Source organism: Prionailurus viverrinus, chromosome B3 (assembly GCF_022837055.1).
Source record: "Prionailurus viverrinus isolate Anna chromosome B3, UM_Priviv_1.0, whole genome shotgun sequence".
Lineage (NCBI taxonomy): Eukaryota > Metazoa > Chordata > Mammalia > Carnivora > Felidae > Prionailurus > Prionailurus viverrinus.
Genome location: NC_062566.1, coordinates 29,843,052 through 29,870,979, shown reverse-complemented (window position 1 = coordinate 29,870,979; position 27,928 = coordinate 29,843,052). Strand labels below are relative to the sequence as shown.

The following is a 27,928-nucleotide window of genomic DNA, read 5'->3' as shown; positions in this document are numbered from 1 at the left end:
GGTTATTAGATCCAGCTCAGACATTTTAGAAGTAAGTAAGAGTTGGATGATTTCTTCAAGTCCTTCAATAGCGTATTGGAACCTTGCTCCCGAGCTCAGACCAGTGACAGCGAAACCCTTCTCACATCCCTACAGACGGGAGCACTTCTCCTGGCCTCAGAATCCCCAAATCATCCTGTGTTGGTGCTCCTGGGGCCTTTACCTCACCTTGCATTATGTCCTGGTTGTTTGCCGTTGTGAGGTTGGGGGCTTGGGAAGCATATCTGATTCACTTCTGTATTCTTGACTGTTCCTGGCTCTGTATTTTGTAAACCATAGGTGCACAATAAATTTACATGCAGTGTGATATGCAGGAGCTACTTTATCCCGTTCACGAGAGCTGACTGGGTCTTCATAATGGCAGCTTGAAATCGGCCACGGTGGAAGCACTTACACCCTGGATGTAGACAGATGGCACAAATAAGGGCTTTTCCTCCCCCGGGAAGCCAGATATTAAACACTCAGCAGCACACAACTGTTTACATGATTTTTCTCAGGTCTCGCAAGGCAACCGGTCTTGACGATCTAAAGATTATACCAACGTGGAGATGACCGTTTACCCACCGTGCAGCATGGGTTGCCTCCAGAGTGATGGAGTAGCCAGTTATTCAACCTCTTCTAATTTCTTCAGGGATTAAGTTTGACCCAGTGCAAGTCAGGCCTCAGGACTGCACTGGAGTGTGGTTGCTTAGCTAAGCTCCACTTACCTGGAAAAGCTATTTGGGCATGAATGGTAATGGAAACCGGTCTGAAACATGAGGCACAGTTGAGTGAGAAAAAAATCCACAGATTATTTTCAGAGAAAACAAACGAACAGGAAGTTGCTGTGGCCGAAATTATAATTATACCCTTATACTTCTCAAAAATCCCTCAGTGGCTCCCTACAGCCTACCAACACACCCAAAGTCCCTGCTGTAAGTCACACACTGACCACAGCTTACCGTTCCAACCTCATTTTCAGCCACTCACATTGCCCACCTTTGTTGTACTTTCCAGCCTCTGTAAGAGCCTGTCTACAGAGAGAGCCAGCTTCTGTGACGCTCCCTTCTTCCCAAATGCCCTCCCTCTCCCACCATAGGCTCCATCCCTACCTGGTCCCCTCTATCATGGACCACAGCATCTGGGTTAACATGAAACTTCCTGTGACTCTGTTCCTCTCCTCTTGTGTGTCGTTCTTTAGGAGCAGGACCCGCGGTCCCATCGGCCCTGGCAAGTACGGCTATGGCAAGGCCCCGTACATCTTACCACTGCAGACGGACTCTGAACACTCGCCGCAGAGGCTTCGGAGGCAGAGGCCCTCGGCCCGGCATTCCAGGTCCCAGGGGGCATCTGGTCCTAGCCACGGCTACGGCCCGTCAGCCCACCGGGCTCCCCAGCACGGGCCTCTGTACCAGAGTGACAGTGGCCCTCGCTCTGGACTGCAGACCTCCGAGGCCTCCCTCTACCAGATGCCTTTGACCCACGACGGAGGCTTTCCGGCAGCTTCGAGTCTCTTCCATGGCCCGGAAATAAACAGCGGCCACGGCATGGGGGCCCACGGGGCAGCTCAGAGCTTCTCACAGCCTGCCCGGTCCACAGCCATTTCCTGCATCGGGGCCTATCGGCAGTACAAGCTATGCAACACTAACGTGAGTACGCACTGCCTCACACTGGGCCAGGAGACAGCTGCTGGTCCCCCTTCTGCTTGGCCAGCGAAAACACGGAAGACAGCACAGGCAGGGTCTTTTAGGCCATGTTAATGCCCCTCTTTATCTTCTCTCCCTTTTTTTCTCCGTGCATTCTCCGTGGATACTTCTCGTTTTCACCAGGTTGTCACGGTAGTAACTTAGGAGTAACTTCTTAAATTGCTCACTGACAATCATGTTGCTACAGTGTCAAGCATGTCAAACAACCTCCAGATTCTATAAACGGGTGGCTACCTCAGGGCCAACGGTGGTGGTGCTGAAGAGTCAGGAGTCCGGGGAGCTTTGCCTCACATCAGTACCAATCCAGGAAGTCTCCTGCCGTCCCTGGTGTGAGCACTCTGGATATTGTATGCGGAGAAAGTCTGATCGTGAATAACTTGCTAAAGATTGCATAGCTGATCTGTGGCAAAGCAACTTCTAAATGGAAACTCCCTGACAAGACTAAATATGTTTTTTTAAAAAAATACCAGTTTAAAGACTGTATACAAAAGAGAAAGGGATAAGAGAACATTTAAAGGTTAAATTTCCAAGCTGCTATATTTTTCATTAATAATTTAATCTACCTTAATATTCTGTTACTGGGTAACAGGACAGCTGTTATATATTAGCTTCAATTCTCTCATTAAAAATATATTTCCTGCTATAGAGTCCATAGAAATGACTTAATTTGTGATTTTAATAATTCCTCTGAATGCCTGGATTGCTTTCTAGCTTTTCTTCCACTGACAGACTTCAGGAATTATTAATTTTTGTAAAGCAGTCGTTTTTCTAAAGCCATTACTAATCAGTCAACCATTAAGTCTTAATTAAGCATCGTTGCTTGTGTTATAACAGCCCGGGTGCCATGGAAGATGAAAGGAAGGTCGTATTATCTATCTCACAGAATTAGGAGGATCAAATGAGGTGATCTTGAGAAAGGGCTTTATAAATCGAACAGAAATATTTGTGTCCATGATCGGACGTGGCCCCTGTTCTTGAATATCTTTGCTTTCCTTTTAAAGTGAAATGAATTCATTTCTAAAGTAGAACACATCCCATTGACTTGTATATTTCTTAAATTTGAAGACCACATAAACCAGAAAGAGACGGAAGCAGAGAGAGGGCATTTGGCACGTATTTCTGTCACTTCGCCTACACTTTTCAAGCACGCATGGTCTTGCTAGACCTTTCCTGCCGGCGGCAGGGCTGCCTCTCTCCATGTAGACGTTGTGTCCTCTCTGGGTGCAGGGATGATTCCACTACTAAGGACATTGAACTGCGAGGAATCTTAGACAATTCTGGTGAATTTATGACGTGGGCCATCATTTTAGCAGTTGGCAAAGTAACATCTCAAACCCAGGACAGAGAGGTGAATGTCGACAGAGGATCATACAGCTTTAGTTCCCTTCTCTTGGCTGTAGCATGTCCCACAGTGTCCTCCCCAGTGCACCCCATTATCCTGAGACCCATCCCACTTACCCTGATTGAGTGATGTCATTCCTTAGAGGTCCCATTACTGCCTATCTTCTTCTTTTTTTTTTAATTTTTTAAATCTTTATTTTTGAGAGAGGGAGAGAGAGACAGAATGCGAGCAGGGGAGGGGCAGAGAGAGAGGGAGACACAGAATCCGAAGCAGGCTCCAGGCTCTGAGCTGTCAGCACAGAGCCCCACGTGGGGCTTAAAACCCACAAACTGCGAGATCATGACCTAAACCAAAGTTGGATACTTAACCGACTGAGCCACTCAGGTGCCCCGTTTGTGTGTTTGTTTTTAATTTTTTAAAAATATTTATTTATTTTTGAGAGAGAGAGAGAGCCTATCTTCTTTTTATAAGCCCATGGCTTCTTGGTACTTGGATCATCCCCCAAACATCATGAACACCTTAAAACTCTCTGTGTTAGGAGCCCCTAAGACCTTTACTAGGTTTGATGATTTGCTGGGAGGATTCACAGTTATGATTTTTTACAACAAAAGGATACGGAGCAAAATCAGCAAAGAGAAAGGCACACGGGGCAAAGTTTAGAGGAAACCAGGCACAGGCTTCCATTAGTCCACTCCCAGTGGAGTCACACAGGATGTGCTTAATTTCCCCAGGAGTGAGTTGTGACAACACACGTGAACTATTGTCTACCAGGGAAGCTCATTAGAGACTCTGTGCCCAAGGTTTTTATTGGGGGCTAGTCACATAGGCACCCTCTGCCTACCACATATCAAAATTCCAGGCTCCCATCAGGAAAGCTGGCGTTCAGCATAAACTATATCGCTTGTCCAAATAGCTTAGGCATAGTGAGTCTCTCTTATCACTTAGGGGGTGATGGAATCCCTTCTGAAATCCAAGCTCCCAGATGCCAGCCACGGACCAGTCTTGTAAGCAGGCCTGTCTGAAGAGAACTGTCTCAGTCCTGCTGTGTTGAGTCTTAACCTGCACACTTCCCATGTGGGACCCCAGTGCTCTGGCACCTTCGCATGGGTAACCTCACATGGATATTTACATATCTGCCCCAATGGGCAACATGAATAGATAGCATGGATCTACAAATTGTGCACATCTTCCTACTCAAAGAGAAAAGAGGTAAAGGGCAGTATTGTGAAAAATCATACGAGTCTAATAGGGAATACAGGTTATTTTATGTCCTTCAAAGATTTAAAAAGGAATACGTGCATTTAGAGATCTCTCCCAGTTCGTACCTGGGAGAAGAAAGAGAAGGGAAAGTAGGCCAGGGTGGGTTGGAAACATCCCCTGATTTCAGAACATCATCCCATAAACTAAGTGCCCAGTATATCCCACCCAGGTTCTCAATGGAATGTCCTACTTTCTAAGACTACCCTCACAGTGGAGGTCTCAGTTGTGAGGTATATAGTAATGCATCTAAGGGGAGGTGTGAATTAGGGGAAATGGTTTTGCAGGCTTCCAGATTCCAGAACAGTGTCTCATCACTTGATCACCATCCCGTCCGCCCTCAACACCCTTGTGGTGCAATGGTGAAGAAGACCAGTGCAGCAGTGTATAAATCATTGCACTTGGTGCTGGAGCACTTCATGAGAGGGAAGAACTTTGGGAGCACAAAGGAGGAGGCCACTGGGTTGGGGAAGACTCCACTGAGGAGGAAAAAACTGAGCTAGGCTTCTAAGGATGGCCAAAAAAGAGAAAAGGGCAGTCTGGGGCAAAAGAAACAGCTTGGACAGAGACGGGGAAGCAGGATTATGCCAGAATCTCAGGTGCCGTGATGCTTTGCCAGGTTGTAGAGACCCTCCTTCCTTTCCCTCTCATATCCTCCTATCCGCTTCAAATAATCAATCTTTTTTTTTTTTAATTTTTATTTGTTTTTGAGAGAGAGGGAGAGAAAGAGCACACATGCATGTGAGCTGGGGAGGGGCAGAGAGCGAGGGAGACACAGAATCTGAAGCAGGCTCCAGGCTCCACACTGTCAGCACAGAGCCTGATGCAGGGCTGGAACCCATGAGCAGTGAGATCATGACCTGAGCCGAAGTCGGACGCTCAACTGACTGAGCCACCCAGGCGCCCCTGAATAATCAACAAATAATGGGGAATTTGTTCTTTGACGTCTCGAAATACAGAGATTTCACATGGGTGTTGCTTGACTTTCATACACGAGATAGATTCTTGAAAAACTTTTAAAACACAGTGCAGAGGGAGAAAGCAATTCTAATCCACTGGTTCAATTGGGTGTTAGGCTGCAGGGCGGTCTAGGATAGCGGGCTCAGGAGCCAGCCGTGCTAGATGTCAGCCTCAGTTTCCTTGGGCAAGGGCGCTTAGCTCCCTGGGACCATCTATGAAGTCGGGGTGATAATAACACCAACTCCATAGTGTTGATCATGTACATAGGGAGCTGACACGTTGTTAGGAAATAAAGTGTTCTGACCTGGATGAGTGAACGCACTTGTGTGCCTCTCTGGAGGCTGGGAGTGGAGCACGGTCTCCCCATGTCAGTTTCCAAGTGCTTAGTCATGAAACTGGATGAAATGGTCAGACTTGCTCAGACTCCCCTTTTGTCCTCTGGATTAGCTGGGGGTCAGAGTTCTTTCCCTTCCCCAACAATAAGACACAATTGCTGAGGGCCCCAACAGGGCAACTGTGATGTAGATTCGGTATAATCACCCTAGGGTCAGGTGTGAAGTAATGAGAAAGTAGGGCTCTAGATTAAGTTCCTGCCAGTGAATGCTTTACACCCTCGAGTGTGTTTAATGTGAAGCCTTACCTTGGGATGTCATCTGGGAATATTAAGCATTCTAGTGTGTCTTTAGGATTGTTTGACTCTTAGTAAGATTTCCTCTATGAAATAATGTAAAATCAATAGCAAATGCAGTACTAAGGATCTTGGAATGTAGGCTTTAAAGAAAAGGAAGAGTTTTTTTTCTTTTTTTTCTTGTTTACATTGTATACAAGGAAGTTGCAAGCCCCAGTGTAGATATAGAATCTTATGGTCTTTAATTTTTAATTTTTTAATTTTATTATTTTTTAGAGAGAGAGAACACATGAGCTGGGGAGAGAGACAGAGGGAAAGAGAGAGAGAGAGAGAGAGAGAGAGAGAGAGAGAGAGAGAGAAAGAATCTTAAGCAGGCTCTGTGCTCAGCTCAGAGTCCAACACGGGGCTCGATCCCACAACCCTGAGATCATGACCTGAGCTGAAATGAACAGTTGGATGCTCAACTGACTAAGCCACCCAGGCGCCCGGAGAATCTCATGGTCTTTTAGAGCAGGCTAGAGATGTCAATTTTAGACATCTACTGGTACGACACGTCAGATCACTCACTATCGTAGGTCCTTGTTGGCATCCAGAAACACAGCATTGATATCGACAGTGGGATCAGGTGTTCGGCTGTGGGTCAGGGACACTGGGATTAAAGTAAGCTCTGGCTGTAAGTGGCTAAGAGTCCAGTGGGAGAGAGAGACTCCTAAATAGGTAATGACAAGTATAGAGCGTAAACACCACTGCACATGCTGGGTCGACACTCTGAAATCCCTGGACAGTGGAAATGAGCCTGGCCTGGCCTTCTGGAGAAATGCAGGCCATCCAGGTGAGGGGAGGATTTTCTGGGAGGAGGGAGTGACAGGGGTTCCCACAGGGGCTCAGGAGCCAGAAGGGGGTCTCGGGAGACCTCTTGGTGGAGCCAGAAGCTTTTCCTGTGAGCGGTGGCTTCCCCTGCGAGTTTCTCCTAAGGAGTGAAGGGGCAACATGGGGAGGTCTGGTTTATCCACAGCCCTGCGCTTTCTCAGCTATGGCTAAAAATAATGAGTGCTCAAGGAATCGAGTAAGTAGGTTTCTTCTTCGTGGAAGTTCGTCGAAGGCCAAGGCTTGGAAGCAAATGACCTGGAGTCTTGGTAAGAGTAAAACAGGGGAAGGAGGGAACCAAGGGGCAGCCCCTCTGGTGCCTGAGGGATGCAGTTAAAATCCTTCCTACTAGCTGTTTTGGGGGGTTCGTATTATTAACTGCTGATACATTAACAACCAAGACACCTATGCCCTTTGTCTGGGAGGCCTGATGTCTCTCTCCCCACCTTCTCTTCAGGGCTCTGAATTCAGCGCTTTCTCCCCAGGGAACAATGACACTCCTGCTCCTTCTGGTGAAGGGAGGCTGTAGTGAGTCAGCTGGTGCAGGGGCAGTTTCGGGGTTATGATTTCAAAGTGCTTCGCTGCCAAAGGAGACATGATCCTGACTTTAGACAGAGTGCACTTAACGTGATGGGGAAAAACCCCTGGGGCTAAAAGCAGCTTTTAGCAAACACGGATGTGATGACTTCTGGTATCAGTGACTCCCCAGTAAATTTCCCTAGAGTGGGACTGACTTCAGACAATGGATTTCTCCATGTGAAGTTGTTTCTGTCTCGAAGTGAGTGAAAACAAAGGGAAGATGTTGGACACATCTCAAATAAAGCTAAGCTTTTAGAATGTCTTTAGGCCAATTCTAATTCTGCCCATTTCTAGTCTCCTATTGAAGGAAAGAGGAGCGGAAAAACAACCTCCTGACTGCACTTTTAAGGAGGAACTTAGCAAATGGGCCAGGTCAAGGATTTAGAACAATTCTGTGAGGTGTAAAACTCGCCAGGAACTGTGGGGCCAGTTCCATCTAACTGGGGGCTCAACGTAAGTTTCTCTTATGAGTTTGTCACCAGCCTCCTTATCTGGGGGATATATGCTGGTGTCAATGCTTTCTACATCATTCTCCTTTCCACCTTCTCCGACCACTTGGAATTTCCCATAGAAAGACCTCTTACTGAGGCGCCTGGGTGTCTCAGTCGGTTGAGCGTCGAACTTCGGCTCAGGTCATGATCTTACCGTTCGTGAGTTCGAGCCCCGCATCGGGCTCTGTGCTGACAGCTCAGAGCCTGGATCCTGCTTCGGATTCTGTGTCTCCCTCTCTCTCTGCCCCTCCCCTGCTTGCACTCTCTCTCAAAAATAAATAAACATTAAAAAAAAAAAGTCCTCTTACTGACCTTTTCTTGATCCATCAGTGGCCTTTCATACATATATATGAAATATGTGAATATTAAATATATTTGTTAAATATGTAAATATTTAATATAAATATTTAAGTATATGTTTCATGTAAATATATTTGAAAGCTTTGAGTCACACATATATATTGAGTTGTTCACAATTGTCACTTTAATAATTATAGAAAGTAGTGCAGATACTAAGAAATAGCACAGTGGCAGAGAGAGCTATAACCTAGTCCCTCTCCCTAGATGTAATCGTAATCAATTATATTCCTCCCGCACCCCCCCGACCCTCCTCCCCCGCACTGCCCCCCGCCACATACCATGCAGAGCCCAACACGAGGCTTGAACTCACAACCCTAAGATCAAGACCTGAGCTGAGATCAAGAGTCGGATGCTTAACTGACCAAGCCACCCAGGCACCCCTCGGGTTTTTCTTTAAAACATGAAATGAGGTGTTTTGTTTTGTTCTGTTTTGCTTTTGTTTTTTTAGGTATTTTATCTTTTTATTTTTAAGTAAAGTCTTTGCCCAGTGTGGGCCTTGAACTCACAACCCTGAGATCAAGACCTGAGCTGAGATGGAATTAGATGCTTAGCCACCTGAGCCCCCCAGGTACCCCGCAGTCAGTCATTTTGAATTTTTAGTTACTAGGGTCATTCTCTTCATAAGTCTAATAGTATACTGATACCTCTGCTTGTTGATACATCAACTTCAAATTTCCTTCATCAACTCCTCACTCCAAAAGAAGGAGAAATGACCCTCTTTCCCTCCCACTGTGCTGATATCTGCTATTCACATTTTAATTTTCAATTATATATATATATTTTTTTTTTAATTTTTTTTCAAATTTATTTATTTTGAGAGACAGAGAGCAGAGGGACAGAGAGAGGCAGAGAAAGAATCTCAAGCAGGCTCCGTGCTATCAGCACAGAGCCCAGTGCAGGGCTCAAACTCACGAACTGCGAGATCATGACCTGAGCTGAAACCAAGAGTCAGACGCTTAACCAACCCCTCAGTTATATTAAAAAAAAAAAAAAATTTTTTTAACATTTATTTATTTTTGAGAGAAAGAGACAGAACATGAACAGGAGAGGAGCAGAGAGAGAGGGAGACACAGAATCCAAAGCAGGCTCCAGGCTCCAAGCTGTCAGCACAGAGCCCGACGCGGGGCTGGAACCCATGAGCAGTGAGATCATGACCTGAGCCGACGTCGGATGCTTAACCGACTGAGCCACCCAAGTGCCCCGTGTATTTTTAATTACATGTAGTATATTCACAATTTTTGTTCTCTTGATTTATCAACATTAGGGAGGATCAGTTAACTCCTTGTTTTGCAAGATTAGAAATTTAATGTCCAGTTTGCTGAACTACATGTGTTAACTGATGTAGTTTTCTCTTCTTGGCCTGTGAAATCCCTAATTATGAGGGGTTCTCCTCTGTATCCTGCGAGGTCACAGCAGTAATGACACATAGTACTAGGGCCACATTGAATATTTGCCTTTGAAGGAATTTCACCCGCTCTTCTAGCAGATAGCAGAGGGGAAGGAAGCCACTCTTATAAATGTGATCCTGAAAGTAGCAACTAGGGGGAGTAGAAGTTTTAAATGTTTAAAAAAAAAAAAAAGTTTACATTTTGCCATATACTTTCTGATTAGTTAGAAAAAAAAAGATGTTCTTGTTTTGATCTTTTTTAAAAGTTCATTAAAAAAGAAAAATGAAATGAAAGCGTACTGAATTATTTTGAGAGAGAGAGAGAGCCAGTGCGTGAGTGAGCGAGCGGGGGAGGGTTGGAGAGAGAGGGGGGGAGAGAGAGAACCCCAAGCGGGCTCTGAGCCATCAGCACAGAGCCTGATTTGAGGCTCAGACTCATGAACCATAAGATCATGGCCTGAGCCGAAACCAAGAGTCGGATGCTTAACTGACTGAGCCACCCATGCACCCCCTCCTTTAGATCTTCTTACAGGCAGAGAGATATATACATCGAAGGAGGGAGAAGTAATAAGTACTACTGGGATAAGTCTAGATTTGTATGAACGTTTATCCGGAGTACTTAAAAATATGTGGTTTTCCTGGGTGAATAAATGGGCTTAGTCACATTAACATCCGTTGGCTCCGTTTTCTAGGAGAACATTATGAACTTGGATGGGGGAGAAAAGGTGTTTGCGAACTAAGAAAACCTCAGGATTTGGGGGCTTTTTTTGGTTGTGTTTTTTGTTTTAAATCCAAACCCTGACCCGACTCTTTTGGACAAACCAATTTGCTGACTGTCTAGAGAGTGCTAGAAGTAGTAGCAGGTGGCAAAAGTTTTTGCGAGGTTGAATTTGTTCCAAGTGACTTGAGAAAGCAGATATGAAACATATTTGAAAAATGTGCTGGATAATTTGTAAGAAGTTTTGATCCATGGTTGTATTATTCTATTATTCTACAGCTGGAAAACAAAGCCCCTTTTGACAGCTGTGGAAAAGAAAGGGGAGTGTTTGCTCAGAACACCTACCTGTCAGGCGCTTGAAGCTTCTGGAACTGTTGGAGTCTTTTTTTTTTTTTAGTGTTTGTTTATTTTTGAGAGAGAGACAGAGACAGCGACTGAGTGGGGGAGGGGCAGAGAGAGAGGGAGACAGAATCCAAAGCAGGCTTCAGGCTCCGAGCTGTCAGCACAGAGCCCGACACGAGGCTTGAATCCACAAAACGTGAGATCATGACCTGAACTGACTTCAGACACTTAATGGACTGAGCCACCCAGGCGCCTCATTGCTGGAGTCATCTTTGATGTCTACTTAGATTCCAGTTCAGCTAACATTTAGTGGGCATTATTATGAGCTAGAAATTTTCATGTATTACTAAGTTAATCTTTGCAAAAATCCCTGCGGGGTGGGAGTGGTTCAGGGCTTGTTATTGAAATGCAGTAATTTAGGTTTGCCCAAGTCACATGCCCAAGGTCCCTTTCTCATGGCAGTGTAGGGACACTTTCCAGATTTCTTTCTTTCGATTTCTTCACTGGGGTGATGTTAAATACATCGCATGTTGTGTGTTTGTACTGGTCTTTTGATTGAATCCAGAGCAATGCAAAGGATAAAAAAAAAAATGCATGTCTCACCCAGGAAGACTTCAAGGTCGTGTCCCTTGGTGCCACCTTCATTGGGGATGATGCCCTTCAGTCCTTCAGTTGACTGAGGAGCTGAAAGTAATTATCAGAAGGTGAGTATGTGGTCACCAAGAGGCCCCTTGAACGGTGAAGTTAGGTGCAGGCAGTAGTCACCTCAGATTAACCAGGGTCACTAGCAACACAGCCCGAGTTTCCATAATCCTCTTTGTAACGCATAGCAACCCTAGGCAGTTGTCGAGATGGAACTTTGGACAGGGTCTAAAATGCTTTATAAGGATTTATTATATTAAAGCACATCTTTTTCTTTTTCCCATAAGAGACCAGTGGAAACATCTCTCCCCCTTTGGGATGGAGGGAAGTCATTTGAAGGGAGGTTATCTCCCGGAGGCATTCCATGGCAATAGAGCTCTGGTCTTTGCTAGCCCCATCCTGTGATCCTGATCTCTATCTACCCGGCTTTTCCCTTGTCCCACTTTTCCGGCCTGAAGATGACAAGAATCTCTGCCCATGGAAAGGATTAGTGGCTGCGGGAAATCTGCCCAAAGCCAACTTGCTGTGTAAAATAGAGACAATTACTGATAAGGTGGGGGTGACTCAGTCTGTGGCATCAGGAAGCAACCCACTTAAAATGTAACAAATGTAAAACGATCTGTAACCGGGAAGTTTTAACTTCAGGGAGTCTGTTGAAATGAGAGGAGATCTTATACCGATAAAAGTATGACAAGTACCGACAGATGTAACCCACAAGAGATGTGAAACAGAATTTCCCTGACCCTGCTTGGTTTTCATCCTCAATCTGCAACTGCCTGATCCTTACAGCTGAGGCCCCTTCCCCAGGCCTTAGAGGCTGGATCCGACCTTGGGATCCAGGACTTCTCAGGCAAGGAGTTAAGGCCCTCTTGTCTGAGGACCCATCACAAATTAACTTTGCTGCCCACCCAGTCTTGAGGGCCACCATAGCGTGGTGGTTAATGGCGTGGGTTCTGGATCCAAAGTGTTATTCAGATACTGAATTCACCACTTGTCAGCCCTATGGCTTTGGACAGCTCACTTAACTTTTTGCTGCCTTGACTTTCTCATCTATAAAATGGGTATAATAGTTGTGAGGACTAAATGAGCTAATATACATAAACCATGCGGTGGAGTGCTTGACATTTAATAAGTGCTCAGTAAAAGTTAGCTATTCTTTTTTTTTTTTAATGTTTTTTTTATTTATTTATTTATTTATTTATTTATTTATTTATTTATTTTGAGAGAGAGGGAGAGAGAGTCCCAAGCAGGCTCCACACTGTCAGCACAGGGCCCGATGTGGGGCTCGAACCTATGAACTGCGAGATCATGACCAGAGCTGAAATCAAAAGGGCCAGACATTCAACCGACTGAGCCACCCAGGTGCCCCAAGGTTAGCTATTCTTAACATCACTGTGACCCCAGACTTCTGTTTTGATCGTCTTTACTATAATTTCATCTCAGTAACCCACATCCACAGCTGGACCCCGTGAGCCTTGCATTTCTCTGACTTGGTCCCTCTCCTACCCTCTAATTGGCAGCTCCCCTAGCATCATGTGAGTCCCTGCTAGGGACACCCAGGGCCGTGGCAGGGCACCTGGTCATCTCCTGCTGTATCTTCCCATGCTAGCCACATGCTGGATACCATAGGCAGTTTGCTGGGCTCAGCTGCCTTTGGGCAACTGGAAGTGGATTTGCTGCTGCAGCACCTGACCCCCCCCCCCCCCCACTGTGGGTCGGATGCCACATGAAGCCCCTTTGCCTCAGGAAGTAACTGGGCCATGCTCAGATATAAGGAACTTGTTGGTGACCTGGGACAGGGCGTCCTGAATGATCTATCACTGGTGACTATTGGCTTGGTAGATGCAAATGGACATAGTGAGAGCTTTAGTGGGACATTAAAATCTACCATAAGATTATCAACTATAAGCACATGCAAAGCTGGCAAAGGGCCAAGTGTTTGGAAGGATTCAGTAATTATACATTTTTATTACATAAATGTTACATATATATTGCAGAAAAATTAGTGCAATAAGCCAAAAGTTTTCTTTGTGAAAAGAAAAAAATCTATAACCCACCTTCCAGAGATAATGCTTTTAATCTTTCTCTGCACACACTGACACAGACACACACACAATCACTTAGCACTTTTTTTCACTTAATGGGTTGTGGACTGCTTTGCATGTCATGAAACACACATTTAGACCATCAAGTATTGAGCAATTCAGAATGATTCCACAGATGCATTGGTTCCTGGTGTGGCCTATTAGCATATTTTGCTGATGGAAGAGAAAGAGGTTAAGCAGACTGGCTAAGAGTTTGTGGTCTGTAGCTTCCAATTCTGGCAACTGCCACCAGGTTGAGTGAGGGAGGCTTCTGGCTGAAGCCTCATTGCAGAACAGCCTGGCTTTACATAGGTGTGGTTATTTGAGGAATGGGACATTGAGGCCACTTGTTCTGGTCTGTTTCCATTATGAAAAGATGCAACCCAGTAGCTAATCTCTAGTTTCTTTCTTTCTTTTTTAATGTTTATTTTTTAGAGAGAGAGAGAGAGAGAGAGAGAGAGCACAAGCAGGGAAGGGGCAGAGAGACAGAGGGAGACACAGGATCTGAAGCAGGCTCCAGGCTCCGAGCTGTCAGCACAGAGCCTGACGTGGGGCTCAAACTCACGGACTGTGAGATCATGACCTGAGCCAAAGTCGGACACTTAACCGACTGAGCCACCCAGGCACCCTGAGAATCTCTAGTTTCTGATTATGGCCAGAGTGGGCGGTCAGTGCTCTGGGCTCTGTCCCTATGTCACTACGACCTCTGGGGAGCTACACCACTTCTCCTGGCCTCAGTGTCCTCATCAGAATTAAAGGGTTGGATTTGATTGTCCCTGCTCTAACAATGTGATTGGGCATTAACTAACATGGAGTAAGATTGAGGCTTGGGTGTGGCTTTTCATTGCCACTGAGTTCTGGTACCCGGGTGGCTGAGCCAGATCTCCAAGCATATATTCCTGGCCCTTTCCCTACCCTCCCAGGGGGGGCGAGGCTGAGAACCTGTATTTTTAACAACCTGCCTAGCGATTCTTTCTTGTTGCAAGGATGTCAGCTTCTCCCAAGTCACCCAACTGATCACATCCCCGTCGAGCTCTAGTTCTGGCCAAAGGGTTGTCAGAAGCATCTTAACCCCAAATCCTTCAGGGAGACAGCTGGTGTTGCTGGACGCCTACCCGCTTCCTGGCTCGGGGGCCACCAGAGGCTTGCCTTCCAGAACCCATGGAGACAGCCTTCCCCGGCCTGTCGGCTTCTCACTGATTGTCAGAGCTCAGCCCACCCTGTCTGTCCACCGGGCCCTTTTTTTCCCCACCGGTTTCTATCACGTTCTGCTTCACATGGCTTCTCGCTCCATGTGGTTTGGCTCAGGCTGCAGCAAGGTTATGACCACCCCGGGTGTTTGTACCAGCGGCCTCTCCCAACTGTCCTTTTTCAAGCAAGAGATGCTTTCCCTTCTGCCTGGTTTTATTCCTCCCTCTGTTCCCTCCTCCTCCAAAAGATCTGGCATTTCTGATACGTACAGTGCATTTCTTTAGAAATCCTTCAGGAGTTTGAGCTGCCTTATTGGCAGTTTATTCCAGAAACTTCTTATACACAGGGCTTTTAATATGTAAGGGTCCAGATTCCTTTCCCTCTGATTATTAAAACATACACACTGACCCCACACACATTTAAATTAAAAAAAAATTTTAATGTTTATTTATATTTGAGACAATGTGAGAGACAGAGTGCAAGCGGCAGAGGGGCACACAGAGGGAGACACAGAATCTGAAGCAGACTCCAGGCTCTGAGCTGTCAGAGGGGCTCGACGCGGGGCTCGAACTCATGAACCGTGAGATCATGACCTGAGCCGAAGTTGGACGCTTAACTGACTGAGCCACCCAGGCGCCCCCCCCACCCCCCCCACACATTTAAATAAGAATGTACTTAGGTTTTAAAAAAAGCTAGATCACACTTTATCCATGATTTGAATTAGAGACTGATCTTATTATTATATTTCACACTTGTTTATTTCATGTCACACTTTGTTCATATTTATCATTTGTAAATAGGAAAGAAACTAGAGGGAACTGGGTATTTTCTTTGATTAGTATATCAGGATCACCTGATAATTTGATAAAATATAGATCACCGGATAATTTGATAAAATATCTCACACCAGACTTACTTACTAGCCATCCTTGGGGGAGGGACCTGGACTTTGTATTTCCCATAGATCTCTGGGTGATTCTTTTGTGTGCTAAAGGCTGGGAGCTCTGGCATTAGATCGTGGAGAGCATTTAGACCAGAATGTAGACCAGATGGGAAGGACACTGAGATGCATCTGGATGGGCACCAGACCACGTAGCCTGAAGTCCAGCCTCTGCCCTCACTGGCTGAGCGGTTCCTCTGTGCCTCAGTTTGCTCATCTGTGAAAAATCTGCAGAACTCTCCTATTGGCCTCATTGGTCACTATGAGGATTAAATGAATTAGTATGTGTAATATGTTTAAAACAGTACCTGCACATGGTAAGGATTCTGTACAAGGTTATGTGAATATTATCCCACGAGCGGGAATGGCATGAACAAAGTCAAGCAGATGGAAATGAATGGCCTTTTTGGAGTAGGTGAGCAGACCAATTTGTCAGGAGCAGAAGGTTTCGGTTAGTGGTTTTCAAATTATGGTGCAAAAGCTTAACCTGGGGAGCTTGTTAAAATTTTAGTGTCCTTCCAAAGATTCTGATTTAGTAAACTTGGAATGAAGCCTTGAGATCTGCATTTAAAATTTTTAATGCAGGCGATCAGCACATTTTCAGAAACCCTGGTTTTGGTAGAGGACAGCTGGCATTTACAGTTGGAGAGGTCTCCTGGGGTGTGACTGGGGCCGTGAAGAGATACGGACACTAACCGCATGTTTAATATCTGCTTTATTAGGTGTGTCCAGAAAGCAGTAGAAGTATCCGGGAGGTTCAGTGTGCATCCTACAACAACAAGCCATTCATGGGCCGGTTTTATGAGTGGGAACCGTTTGCAGAAGGTAAGAATAGACACAGCCCCGGCGATAGGAATTATGCCTGTCTGTTCTCCAACACTGCTCCCTTCTGCTCAACGCTGGAAGAATTGGAGAGAGCCTCATCAGAGTGGCAGTAGGGGGCAAAGTGTGACCCCAGGACACGGGGGGAGCCCACAGGTAGTGTAGCTCAGGAGACTCGTGGACCATTATCACATGGATGAGAGATTGATAGAAACCAGCAGCATCTGAGTGGGACCGAACAGGGTTTGAAGAACTGTGGGAAGCAAGAGGTTCAAACCAACGTCAGAGGATTGAGCGGGGATAGTTTCCCTTTCCCCCGACCCTGCTCCAGGGTTCATGTGGTGGCTTCAGAGGACATGTAGGGTTGTATTAACCAGTTGTTCGGCTTTTATGTGCAAGGAGGGCCTCACGTGCAGTTTCCAAGGATGAAACGCCATAGGCAGGCATTGGCCTTGGTTCCGAGGTTCTTGCCGTTTCAAAATGGCAGAAGATCTGATTCTGATAGAACTTGCCAATACTGCTCTAGATCCCAGGGTCACTTTTCTTAGTTGAAACCGAGGTGATGTGACATGCCCTTAGGACTGAGAAGTATTACATTCTGGGATATTTCTTCTATCACAGAGAAAGTGGACTCCTCAGAGGTGATGGGTTAAGCAAAACTTGTGAGGTTCGATACTGGCGGTCAAGTTGGCCAGAAGGGAGAGTCCAGCTGTCTTCAGTGTCTATTGCCAGCCCAAGACAGTGGCCGGGGCCCCTGGCGTTGGTCAAAACCCAGAGTACAGAGCACTGCTGCTGTGTCCAGGAGCTATGGAGAAATTGTCTTGAGAGAGGGCTTGATAGCTATGCTGATTTCATTACAGAATCAGTGCCCGGGGAAGCCAGACTGTGGAAAGTCATGCTACGGTGGGGACCCTTGGGGAAGTGGGAGGGGTTATTGGGTATCGATATCTGCTCTGAAATTGGATGCAAAATTGTTTCTGTCTTTGTAGTTCTTCAGAGGGGAGTCTGTAGCTTCTCTTGGATTCTCAAGGAGGTTCCATGACCTCAAAACCGTCACGAACTAGCTTGACTAAAATATTGGGGTGGTCAGATCCAAACAGGAAGGAGGCACAGATGAAACGTACAGCCAGCTGGATGCAAATGTGAGGGTGGCCAAGAGACTGGAGGGTAAACTAGGGAAGGAAGCCTGAAGTGAAGTTTTGCTGCTGTGAATCAGAGCTTGGCTGTGACCCTTTGCATTCTGAAAAGCATTTTGTTAAATGCAATTTGGTATCCGGATTTGGATCCTGGGACAGAAAAAGGGCAAGGGCCTTGGCGGAATACCTGGTGAAATATGCATAAAGTGTATAGTTAAGGTAATAGTATCATGCTGGTGGTAATAGTGAAAAAAATTTTTTTAATGTTTACTTTATTAATTTTGAGAGGGAGAACACGAGCAGGGGAGGGACAGAGATAGAGCGGGGGGGGGGGGGGCGGGGGGGGGGGAGAGACAGAATCCCAAGCAGGCTCTGCGCTGTGGCTCCAACTCACAAACTGTGAGATCATGACCCGATCCGAAACGAAGAGTTGGACCCTTAACCAACTGAGCCACCCAGGAGCCACAGTTTCTTAGTTTTTATAAATGTACCATGGTTTTACAGGGTGTTAACATTAGGGGAAGCTGGGTGCAGAGCATACAGGAACTCCCTATATGATCTTTGCAACTATTCTGTAAATCTAAAATGATTTCAAAATAAAAACTTACTTTAAAAGGCATCGTGGTCCCAGTTAGCTAGGTCCTACATGGATTCTGATGAAGATCAAGACTAAGACTTGCTTTATATGGGGGAGGAAGAGTGCGCTGGATTGAAAAGTATCAGAACGTGAGCTTATTTGGAGATAGGGTTACTGCAGATGTAAAGGGTTGAGGTCCTACTGGAGTAGGGTGGGCTCTTAATCGAGTATGACTGATGATCTTGTAAGAGAAGAAGAAAGGACACAGGGAGAGTGGTGCTAAGTGACAACGAAGGCAGAGATTGGAGTCACGTGCCCACAAACCCAAGTAACCCCACGGGTTGCCAGCGACCACCAGAAGTTAGGCGGGACAATGAAGGATCCTGGGGTAGAGCCTTCAGAGACAGCATGGCCTGCCAACGCCTTGCTTTTGGACTTCAGCCTCCAGAACTGAATTTATGAGAGTTTATTTCTGTTGTTTTAAGCCATCATGTTTGTGGTATTTGGTCATGCAGCCCTAGGAAACTACTAGAAAGGAAAGAAGTAGGTTCTGGACTGATTGAGATCTACCCGCATGAGTAGATCAGAAAGTGAGGGTGGTCTGACCAGCAGCAGGAGATGCTCAGAGAAGCGAGGCACAGATCTACGGTGAGTGAGCACCTTACAGAGCTAGGTCTACCTGAGACAGTGGTTCTCAGCCTTTGCTGCTCATTAGAATCACTGAGGAGCCTTCCAGAAAGACCAAGGCCTGGGCCCCACTCCCAGAGACTGTGATTTAATTGGTCTAGAGTGCAGCCCGGACATGGGGATTTTCTAAAGATCCCCAGTTATTCTAGTGGGTGGCTGGGGTTGAGAACCTCTAATCCAACAGGCAGGCATGATCTCAGAAGTGGTGGTGGCTCTTGCCTAAATTGAGGCAGAATCATGACTGTTTTTATACACCGTGAGATATATTCTTGCGTCAGAACATCTGTAGTTGTCCGTGAACATTTAGAGAAGGAGTAACCTGGTCTTTTGTCTGAGCCACACCCTTGCTTTATTGCTGGCTGTGGATACTAGCTGCTTTATTGTGATTAGCTGGGAGGAAAGAGAATTCCTCCAGCAGGGCTCTCTGCACTCCGTTGTTTTGCCTGGAGCTGAAGCACGGTGCTGGCCCTTCTCTGCATAGTTTGGGGTGGTCATCTGCCAGCACGGTTATCTAAGATCCCCTGACCCTGTCAGGCCCTCGATAGATTCAGGTCTAGTATCAAAAGCCCTGTGTGCTGCAAAGAACTTGAGTGCTAAGGTTTTCACGTATTACAGGTATTCCCTGTGCATGTCTGCTGTTGTCTGGTTTATGTTTGATTCTATCTTTTCTGTTCTTTGGTTTGTCCCGATTTGTGCTAGACTCAAAGTGTGAGGCCTGTGAGTTTTTTTTTTTTTTTTAAACACTTGCTTTAACATCTGTAGTCACAGAGAGAATAGTTTGATGGCATAATAATGAGCTTCTTAAACTCATCACTTAACTTCAACAGTTATCAGCTCATGGCCAATCTTTCTTATGTACACCCTACCCTCTCTTCCCCATCCAGAATATGGGGAACTCTTTGAATTCACATTACATAGCATTATTCCTCAGTAGATATATTGATTAGGGCTCTTAGTCGTAAGGGACAGAAACCCAATGTTTAAACCAGAAAGATATTTTGTTGCTTGTGTTACTGGGAAGTCCGAGAGGTGGACTAGATTTCAGACAGAAATGCATTCCAGCAATTCAGTAATACTAGGACCCTGCCTTTTTCTGTCTTTCTCCATTTCTTGGTTCGTTTACTTCTCCGGTGTATGAGCAGGCTTACAAGGCTTGGAGCTTGCAATCACAGTGGTAGAGACTCTCCCTCATCTAGTGTTATGGGGTGAATTGTGTCTCCATCCCCACCCCTGCAAGATATGCTGAAGCCCTATTCCTGGTACCTGTTTTCCTTATGGAAATTGGGACTTTGTAGATATAATGAAGCTGCAAGGGAGAGGTCATGCTGGAGTAGGGTGAGTCCTTTTTCCAATATGATTGGTGCCCTTATAAAAAGAAGAACCCATGTGAAGCCACAGGCACAGACACAGAGAGAAGACAGCCATGTGATGACTGAGGCAGAGATTAAAACAAGCCAAGGAACCAAGAAACATCAAGGATTGCCAGCAACTACCAGAAACCGGGGAGAGGCATGGAAAGATTCTTCCCCAGAGACTCTGGGGGGAGCACGGCCCTGCCCACACCTTGATTCCTGGACTCCAGAACCGTGTGGGAATGATAAACTTGATGTTTTAAGCCACCCAGTTCGCCGTGATATGTTATGGAGGCCTAGGAAACAGACACACCTAGTGACTGTCTCAGTCTCATGAGTTTGGGGGCTGGGGGTCCTCGGGCTGGCTCAGGTCGTGTGATCAGCTCTCGGTGAGAGGCCCACATCACAGGAGGCACAGGCAGGGGAGTGGGGATCGGGACGCAGAAAAACAGACCCACTAAAAATCATTACGGGCTTCTTGACTATAAGCTGTGAGATTTTAAATGAACCACTTCGAATCGTGGTGTTTCACAAAGTCCAGGAAAATGCCGAATGGCAGCAGATTTTAAAAAATCAGCTGTCTTCTACAACGTGTTACCCTATCTAGAGGATTCAACGTTCTTTGAAAATATTTACTGACGTTACTATGTCTCCGGTGCCCAGAGGAGGAGGAGCCCATGGTCCCCGAAATTGCATTTACTTTGGCTTTGCTTAAATATTTCTTTTTGCTGCTAAGATTGTTTTCTTGGTTTTGTCCTTCTTCCTCTTAAATGACTCCCAGGCTGACCTGTGGGAGGAAGATGCCGTTAATGCTTCTGCAGGGTGTTCAGACTTTGTGGCTGGATTTTGCATTGGGCTCTTGGTTTTGTTTGGATGTCTACTGCTGTTCGCCTGTACCTGCTTAGGGAAACAGCTGTACTCACTCAGTCCAATGCCACATAGCATAGTAAAAGCAGAGTATTCTCTGATAAACACATTAATTTCACCACATGGCTCCTCTTAGCCCTTTAATCACATTTCCTGGATATGGCGATCTGTCCTTAGATAATGCCTCTAGGAATTTTTCGCGTAGCCCTGGACCTAACATCGTAAAGACAATGGAGGCAGAGTTAGGGTGCCCATGTGTCCTTGTGCGCCCAGGACAGGAAAGATTTGTACCCGTCGCCCCGTCCCCTTTCACCCTCAGAACCATTTTGGACAATAAATGATGCTGTCAGCGCAGCTAGCGGGGGACACGTCAATAGGAAGACTCTTGTGTAGATGCTGACATTGGGGAATATGGCACCTGTATCATGCCTACGGCGCTGGGACTGGGCAGCACTAGGCTCTAGAGGTTTGCTGGATCACCGTGGGCTACCCAACAGTAAGTATCAGTCTTAATCCACAAATCAGGGGACAGCTTTGTGTTTGGGTAGCTTAAGTGCACTCTGTGGCCCCGAGGGGTGAACTAAAACAGAGTGGAAATCTAAAGGCTGGAGGCGAGGCTGAGTTAGAAGTTGGAGGTTGCCAGCTGGCCGCATGAACGGGGCCGCTATATCTGTCAGTAGTGACTAGGTTATGTTTCAGTAACAAAGAACTGCCTTGTACTAATGACTTTGCCAACCAGAGTTTGTCTCTTGCTCATGCTCCATGTGTAATGTAGTGTGTGCTCTGTTCATCTGGGGAGCCAGGCTGGTAGAAGCTGCCCGTCTTCTTAGGTTCCCACTGAGGCGGAGAAAGGGAACAAGTGAATCACACATGGATTCTTAAAGCTTCTGCCAGAAGTGATCAGTGTTGTTTCTGCTCACATCTCGTTGGCCAAGGCGCATTGCATGTCACACTTAACTTCAAGGGCAGCAGGGAGATGCCATGCCACTGTGTGCTCAAAAGGGGAGAAATGGAGTATCTGTGGCCCACCCCGAGGACTAGCACAGGCAGAAAGCTCCGACAAAATTCCCCAGATGCCTTCCTTAGACATTCAGATGACTTCGATTAGGCTGCTTGCAAGAACAGTAGATTTTGCTCCAGGGAATATTAAAGGTGCCACACAGCGTCTAATAGCCACAGGCCACCAGCCATTTAGATCAAGTTCTTTCCCTTGATTAAAGCTCTGAGGCGCAGAGCTGGAACACTGATGCCCAGGTGCCCAGGTGTGCGGCTGGTTCCTCCACCGGTCCAGCAGTCTGCCCTGGCATGGACACCATGTTCGGGCATGGGGCAAGGGCTGCCAGATTAAAGCACCCATGGTGTTATCAAAACCCGTGGGACGTGAAACTATAGTACGTTCGTACAGTGGAGTATTACTCAGCGGTAAAAAAAGGAACACCCTACTGATCTGTATAAAAACCTGGGTGAATCTCAGAAACATTATGTTGACCAAAATAAGCCAGATGCAAGAGTACATTCTGTCTGATTCCATTTACATGATGTTCTAGAACAGGAAAAATTAGGCTCTGGTGATAGAAATCAGACCAGTGTTTGGCTGTGGGAGTGGGGAAAGGTCAGCTGGAAAGGGACATAATGGAACTTTCTAGAGTGATGGCAAAGTTCTGTATGACGTTTCACATGGTTGTTACACAGGTGTGTACAGTTGTCAAAGCCCAGTGAACTGTACACTCATGGTTTGTGCATTTTATTATATAAAAATAATACTTAACAAAAGCCCATTATTCTCTTTCCCCTTTTCTGTTTCTGTCTGTCCAGTTCCTGAAGGTGACATTTAGAGGCAGTATAAATTTCACCATTGTAGAATTATTCTAAGACTTGCTAGTTCCTTTCTTTCTCATTTTATTTTACTTACTCTTTCTTACTGACCGTGAAGGAACAAGAGAATTTTAGGGAGAATGAACTCCTATGCATAGTGTCACTTTTAGAATCATCTAGAATCATAGGGCTTTGTTGGGCCTAGAAATCCTCAGGTCCAGAAGCTGGACATCTGTATTAGTTGACATTCATTTTGCGCAAGCAATAGATACTGATTTTGGCTAAGTCACAACAAAAGGGTTTTATTGGAACGTATCCAGTAGGTCAGAGAGTCGACGGGAAGTGTGCAGAAACAGACTTGGTGAAGGACAGAAATTGAGGAAGCTCTGGAGGTCCAGGTGGACAGAATTGACGATCTTCCTTGTATTCTACTGCTGTAGTGGGTAAGATCCAACAGGCTTCTCTACCCAAGTTTCAAAGCCCTGGAAACAAGTAAGAGCTCCATTAGCTCGGTGTAGGCCATACGCCTACCCCTTGGCCTGAGGGGTGAGGGGTGGGTCCCCCAGTTGACATTCCCACCAAGACTTTACACAGCAGACAAGAATTAATTCCTAAAAAGGAAATTCAGATGCTGAACCAAAAGAATGGAGAGTGGATCTTGAATGGCCCCAACCAGTGTCCATAACAGAAACTCAAGACAAATCAGGCTGCCCACTTGGCTTGTCATTTCTCTCTCATTCTCGTCTCTCATTTCATCCAGAGGCACACAGTGTTTCTTAATACCTTTGAGGGGTTATTGGGATTAGAATATAACATATGGGTATCCCTCTTTCATTCTTGTTGTTTACATTTCTGAAGATTGCTACCGATAGGCTTCCTTATATGTGTATGACCCGTAACTGTGTGGATCCTCTTTGCTCCTAGACATTCTGGTAGCATAATTCAAGTTGACTAAGGAGCATTTATACAGGGTCATGAGAAAGAGGCTGGGGTTCTGTGGTGCCCTTTACCACGCCCACTGCATCCTGTGTCAGGGATGATCTCAGGGAGAAATGAAAGGGAGTAATGGCTGTGGTCCTCCTACCCCCAATTTGCATAGTCCAGGTCACTGGGCTAGCCCTCCCTCTCCCCGCTGGGATTATGTATGCGATGTGCCTCTGGAACTTGCCTCTGGCTAGTTCTTGAATCCACACTGTGTTTCTCTCTGTCTGAAGAGTCAGGAGAATGTAGGAATGGAGCAAATAATAATCACACTTCTCTGTTCGTCTTTTCACTGGGAAATTTAAAATTTCGAAAAGGAAAGATTGTTTGAGGGAGAAAATTGTTCCTGCTTGGGATATTCCAGAAAATGGAAATGATTCCTGTAAAAGCAGTTTCTTTCCTGGCACTTGAACCAATGTCATTTTAAGTAATTAGTAAAGAAAAGCCTCAGGATAGATTGCAACATCTAGTAAGCAGATTCAAATTCACCTAAATATGAATAACTTTAAGGATTTGAAATGTAGTATACAGCTTAAACCCATTGCAAACTGTTAAATTATGAGACCCAATCCTGTTATTTCTGTCTTCCAAGAAGCTCAGCTTTCTGCAAAGACTGCCTCCCTCCTCAAGTATGGCTGGTCTGGGTGGGCAAGGTCTAGGGTCACCGTGGTGTTCCTATTCTACAGATGCAGGAACTGAGACTGAGGGATGGATGGTCTGCCCCAGGGCTCAGAATAAAATAGAAGTATCAGATTAAGCCAGGACTTACATAACCACAGCCTGCTGAGCTGAGAGCAGTCATTTGCCTCAGGGGCTACAGAAGAATTTCTCGCTCCACTCTATGTAACCAAGCTGGGACAGATTCCTTTCCTCTAAAAACAAACAAATGTGTTTTTGCATCAAGACTACCAAGACTTCTCCAGGAAACCCTGGGACTCTGTCTTCATCCCTTGTGCCCTCTGAGCAGAGAGGTCTCTTCTTGTAAATCAGCAGGGACGTGTTGTGAAGGAGCAGCTAGGGCATTTTGTTGCACCTTGCGCGGACATCAAGAAATTAGTCTTGGGCAGACATCAAGAGGTTTTTGGAGTTAGAGGGTTTAGAGCTAGAAGGTAATCCGTGAATATGCAAGTTTATATTTAAATTGCGAATTCAGCCCGTCCTTTACATATTTATAGAATTTATAGAAGAAATTCTCTGCCATCTGCATAGCCCATCCCCCACAGCCATCAAACAGCAACCATACGTGTCAGTCTGTATCCCTTACAAATCTCATGGACCAGTGGGACTTGTTTACAAAGGATTAGAGGAAGAACTTGTTGTATATTATCTGTGGTTGCGTGGGAAGAAGGTAGAGGGCCTACATCAGCACTTCCTCTTTTCTCTGCCTCCTCACACTTCTCACACTGCCCCAACCTGTTCTTCAAATGCCACTGTTGTTTACCCAGGAATGATATTTATGGCCTGGCTACCCTTTGGAACTCCATTGAATGAAATGTCCGATCTCCTCCTTCAAGATATTTGAAAGCAGCCATCTTGTCACCTGGGACCTTGTTTTAGCAGCCTGCTGAATACCTCCGTTTCCTTCCAGCGATCCCCTGTGTGTTGGGGCATGCTGTTTGCTTCTCAGGGTGGCTGTCCTCTCTAGAACATAGTCCATGGGTCATGCTAAGTGGTCTCCTAGCCTGTGCCAGCTCTGGCTGGGTGTAGCTGGAATGTGCTACTCAGGACCGAGGGGTGTCATGGGGATTGATGAGTAATATCTCACATAGGTACGGGGAGGGAGAAAACAGCCCAGCCCCTGTGCTGCCTTTTTGCTGGCTGCACAGTGTTCAGTGTTTCAGTCTTTCAAAGTGTGGCTGCATAGGTACCAATTCACCCTTTTAGTTGCTTGAAAGTTTGGGATGAGTCCCTATTCTTTACTGAACAGAGAGGAGATCCTTAAACGATTCATAAAGTTTACCGAGCATCGCATAGGTGTTGCTGCAAATGCCTGGGTAATCAAGGAAATGATGCAAATATATATGATGGACACACATCATTGTATGTTCTCCCTAAAATGTGTTTGCGTTTAACAAGTAAAAACCAAACAATAGGTAAGTGATTACGATTTTCCAAGGGAAGACGTGGAGATAGCTGAAATAGTGGGGGGCAAGACTGGTTTCCAGACTGATCCTTTAAATTAGGGATTCTTTCAGGGGTGCATTATATCGAGGTGGAGGAATTAAATCAAGAATAGTTTCTGGGGACACCTGGGTGGCTCAGTCAGTTAAGCATCCAACTTCGGCTCAGGTCATGATCTCATGGTTTATAGGTTCGAGCCCTGTGTGGGGCTCTGTGCTGACAGCTCGGAGCCTGGAGCCTGCCTCGGATTCTGTGTCTCCGTCTCTCTCTGCTCCTCTCCCGCTGTGCTCTGTCTCTCACGCTCTCAAAAATAAAAATAAACATTGGGGCGCCTGGGTGGCGCAGTCGGTTAAGCGTCCGACTTCAGCCAGGTCACGATCTCGCGGTCCGTGAGTTCGAGCCCCGCGTCGGGCTCTGGGCTGACGGCTCAGAGCCTGGAGCCTGTTTCTGATTCTGTGTCTCCCTCTCTCTCTGCCCCTCCCCCGTTCATGCTCTGTCTCTCTCTGTCCCAAAAATAAATAAACGTTGAAAAAAAAAATTAAAAAAAAAATAAAATAAAAATAAACATTAAAAAAAAAAGAATAATTTCTAAAAATGGAATTGTCTGATATCGATATATTAAATAGGTTTCATTCTGCTTTTGGAACTGTATTTCCTGCCTGCATCTGAGGCTGTGTCTCCACCAGCAAAACAAAATTGAAACAGAGGCAATTATTTGTATCTGAATTATTCTGCTTCCAAACCCAGCTATCTCCAGCCTGAACCGTGGAAAGTACTTGTCATCACATCCTGAGTTCACGTGTGTCATTATCACACTTTTGTACTGCAAACCCAAGCTGTACTAACACCTAACTATTCGAGGTCCTTTCAACCCAAATGCTTAGCAACCGAGTGTATGTCAGGATGTATTTTTCTTTACGATTGCTAATGGTGATACGCATTACCCTGAAATATAAGGCTTTTGTTCATTCACAACCATTTCCATTTACGTGGGAGAAATTCTGGATTTTTACTTTTCCCTGCCTTTTCTGTTCTGTGACTGTCAGCTTCTCCACTCTTGCCCCTGGTAGTGTCCCGTGATCTTTGGGCGGCCCACTGAAGAAGACGTGCCTTTCTGGCCATTTGGTGCTGGGACTAAGACGGTGTGGGTTCCCCCAGGGCAAAGCAGACGTGGTCATTACTACCTTATTTTATCAGATTCCGCCTGTTCAGCTCGCCCTGCCATGAGCAGTGCTTAGTTTTTCATCTGGATTTTTTCATTCTCATTTTGGGTTGTCAGATGGACCTTCCACCACCCACCAACAACCCCGGTGAAGAAGCTGTATATAACTTTGTTGACAACCTTGTATTTGGATATGTTTACTCTTTAAAAAAATTTTTTTTTAATGTCTACCTGTTTTTGAGAGAGAGAGAGAGAGAGAGAGCGTGAGCGGGGGAGGGACAGAGAGAGAAGGAGACACAGAATCCAAAGCAGGCTCCAGGCCCCGAGCCGTCAGCACAGAGCCCGACGCGGGGCTCGAACTCACGAACTGTAAGATCATGATCTGAGCCAAAGTCGGACACTTAACTGACTGAGCCCACCCAGTGTTTGGGTATGTTTAAATGGTTCAGAAGTAGAACAAGGAAAGGCTCCCCAGGAATTCTAGTTTTGAACTAAAGATGGCTAAAAGCAAGTAGCAGTTTCGTAAATGTAAGTGAGTAATAACTGATTAGCATCTTTGGAGCTGGTCAATGGAATTTCTAACTCAAGATTGCCACTTAGTAATTAATAACAGGAAAAGTTTAGGAAAACAAAGTTCTGCATTATACTGGGCTGATGTGTTTTTCTCTTAAACCTTGCTGCACAGATATGTCACTTGGAGGCAAGGACAGCAGTGAGCAGTCCCTGGTTGGGGAGGAAAGGACAGAGCAGGGCAGGAGAGCCGGCTCTGGCAGGGGTCAGAGACGCCAGCCCTGCCTTGAGTTGAGCAAAGCCAGAAGTCAACAACAGATAAGACAAGAGGCTGGCAGAGCAATCATAGATTTCACATGGTTCCCGAATAAACTTTTGCTTTAAAA

At 45.8% G+C, this 27,928-nt stretch overlaps 1 protein-coding gene across 7 annotated transcripts in view; it reads left to right on the top strand.

Moving 5' to 3' along the window:
• Nucleotides 1-27,928, top strand: part of THSD4 (thrombospondin type 1 domain containing 4) — a 564,941-nt gene that overhangs the window by 112,407 nt on the left and 424,606 nt on the right. For all 7 annotated transcript variants that reach the window (XR_007153141.1, XM_047863578.1, XM_047863580.1 and 4 more), the window contains 2 exons: nucleotides 1,220-1,667; nucleotides 16,235-16,337. Coding sequence is in view for 6 of the 7 variants with exons in the window: in XM_047863578.1 (XP_047719534.1) it covers nucleotides 1,220-1,667; nucleotides 16,235-16,337 (551 nt within the window). In the remaining variant the exon portion in view is untranslated. The remainder of the gene's footprint in view (nucleotides 1-1,219; nucleotides 1,668-16,234; nucleotides 16,338-27,928) is intronic.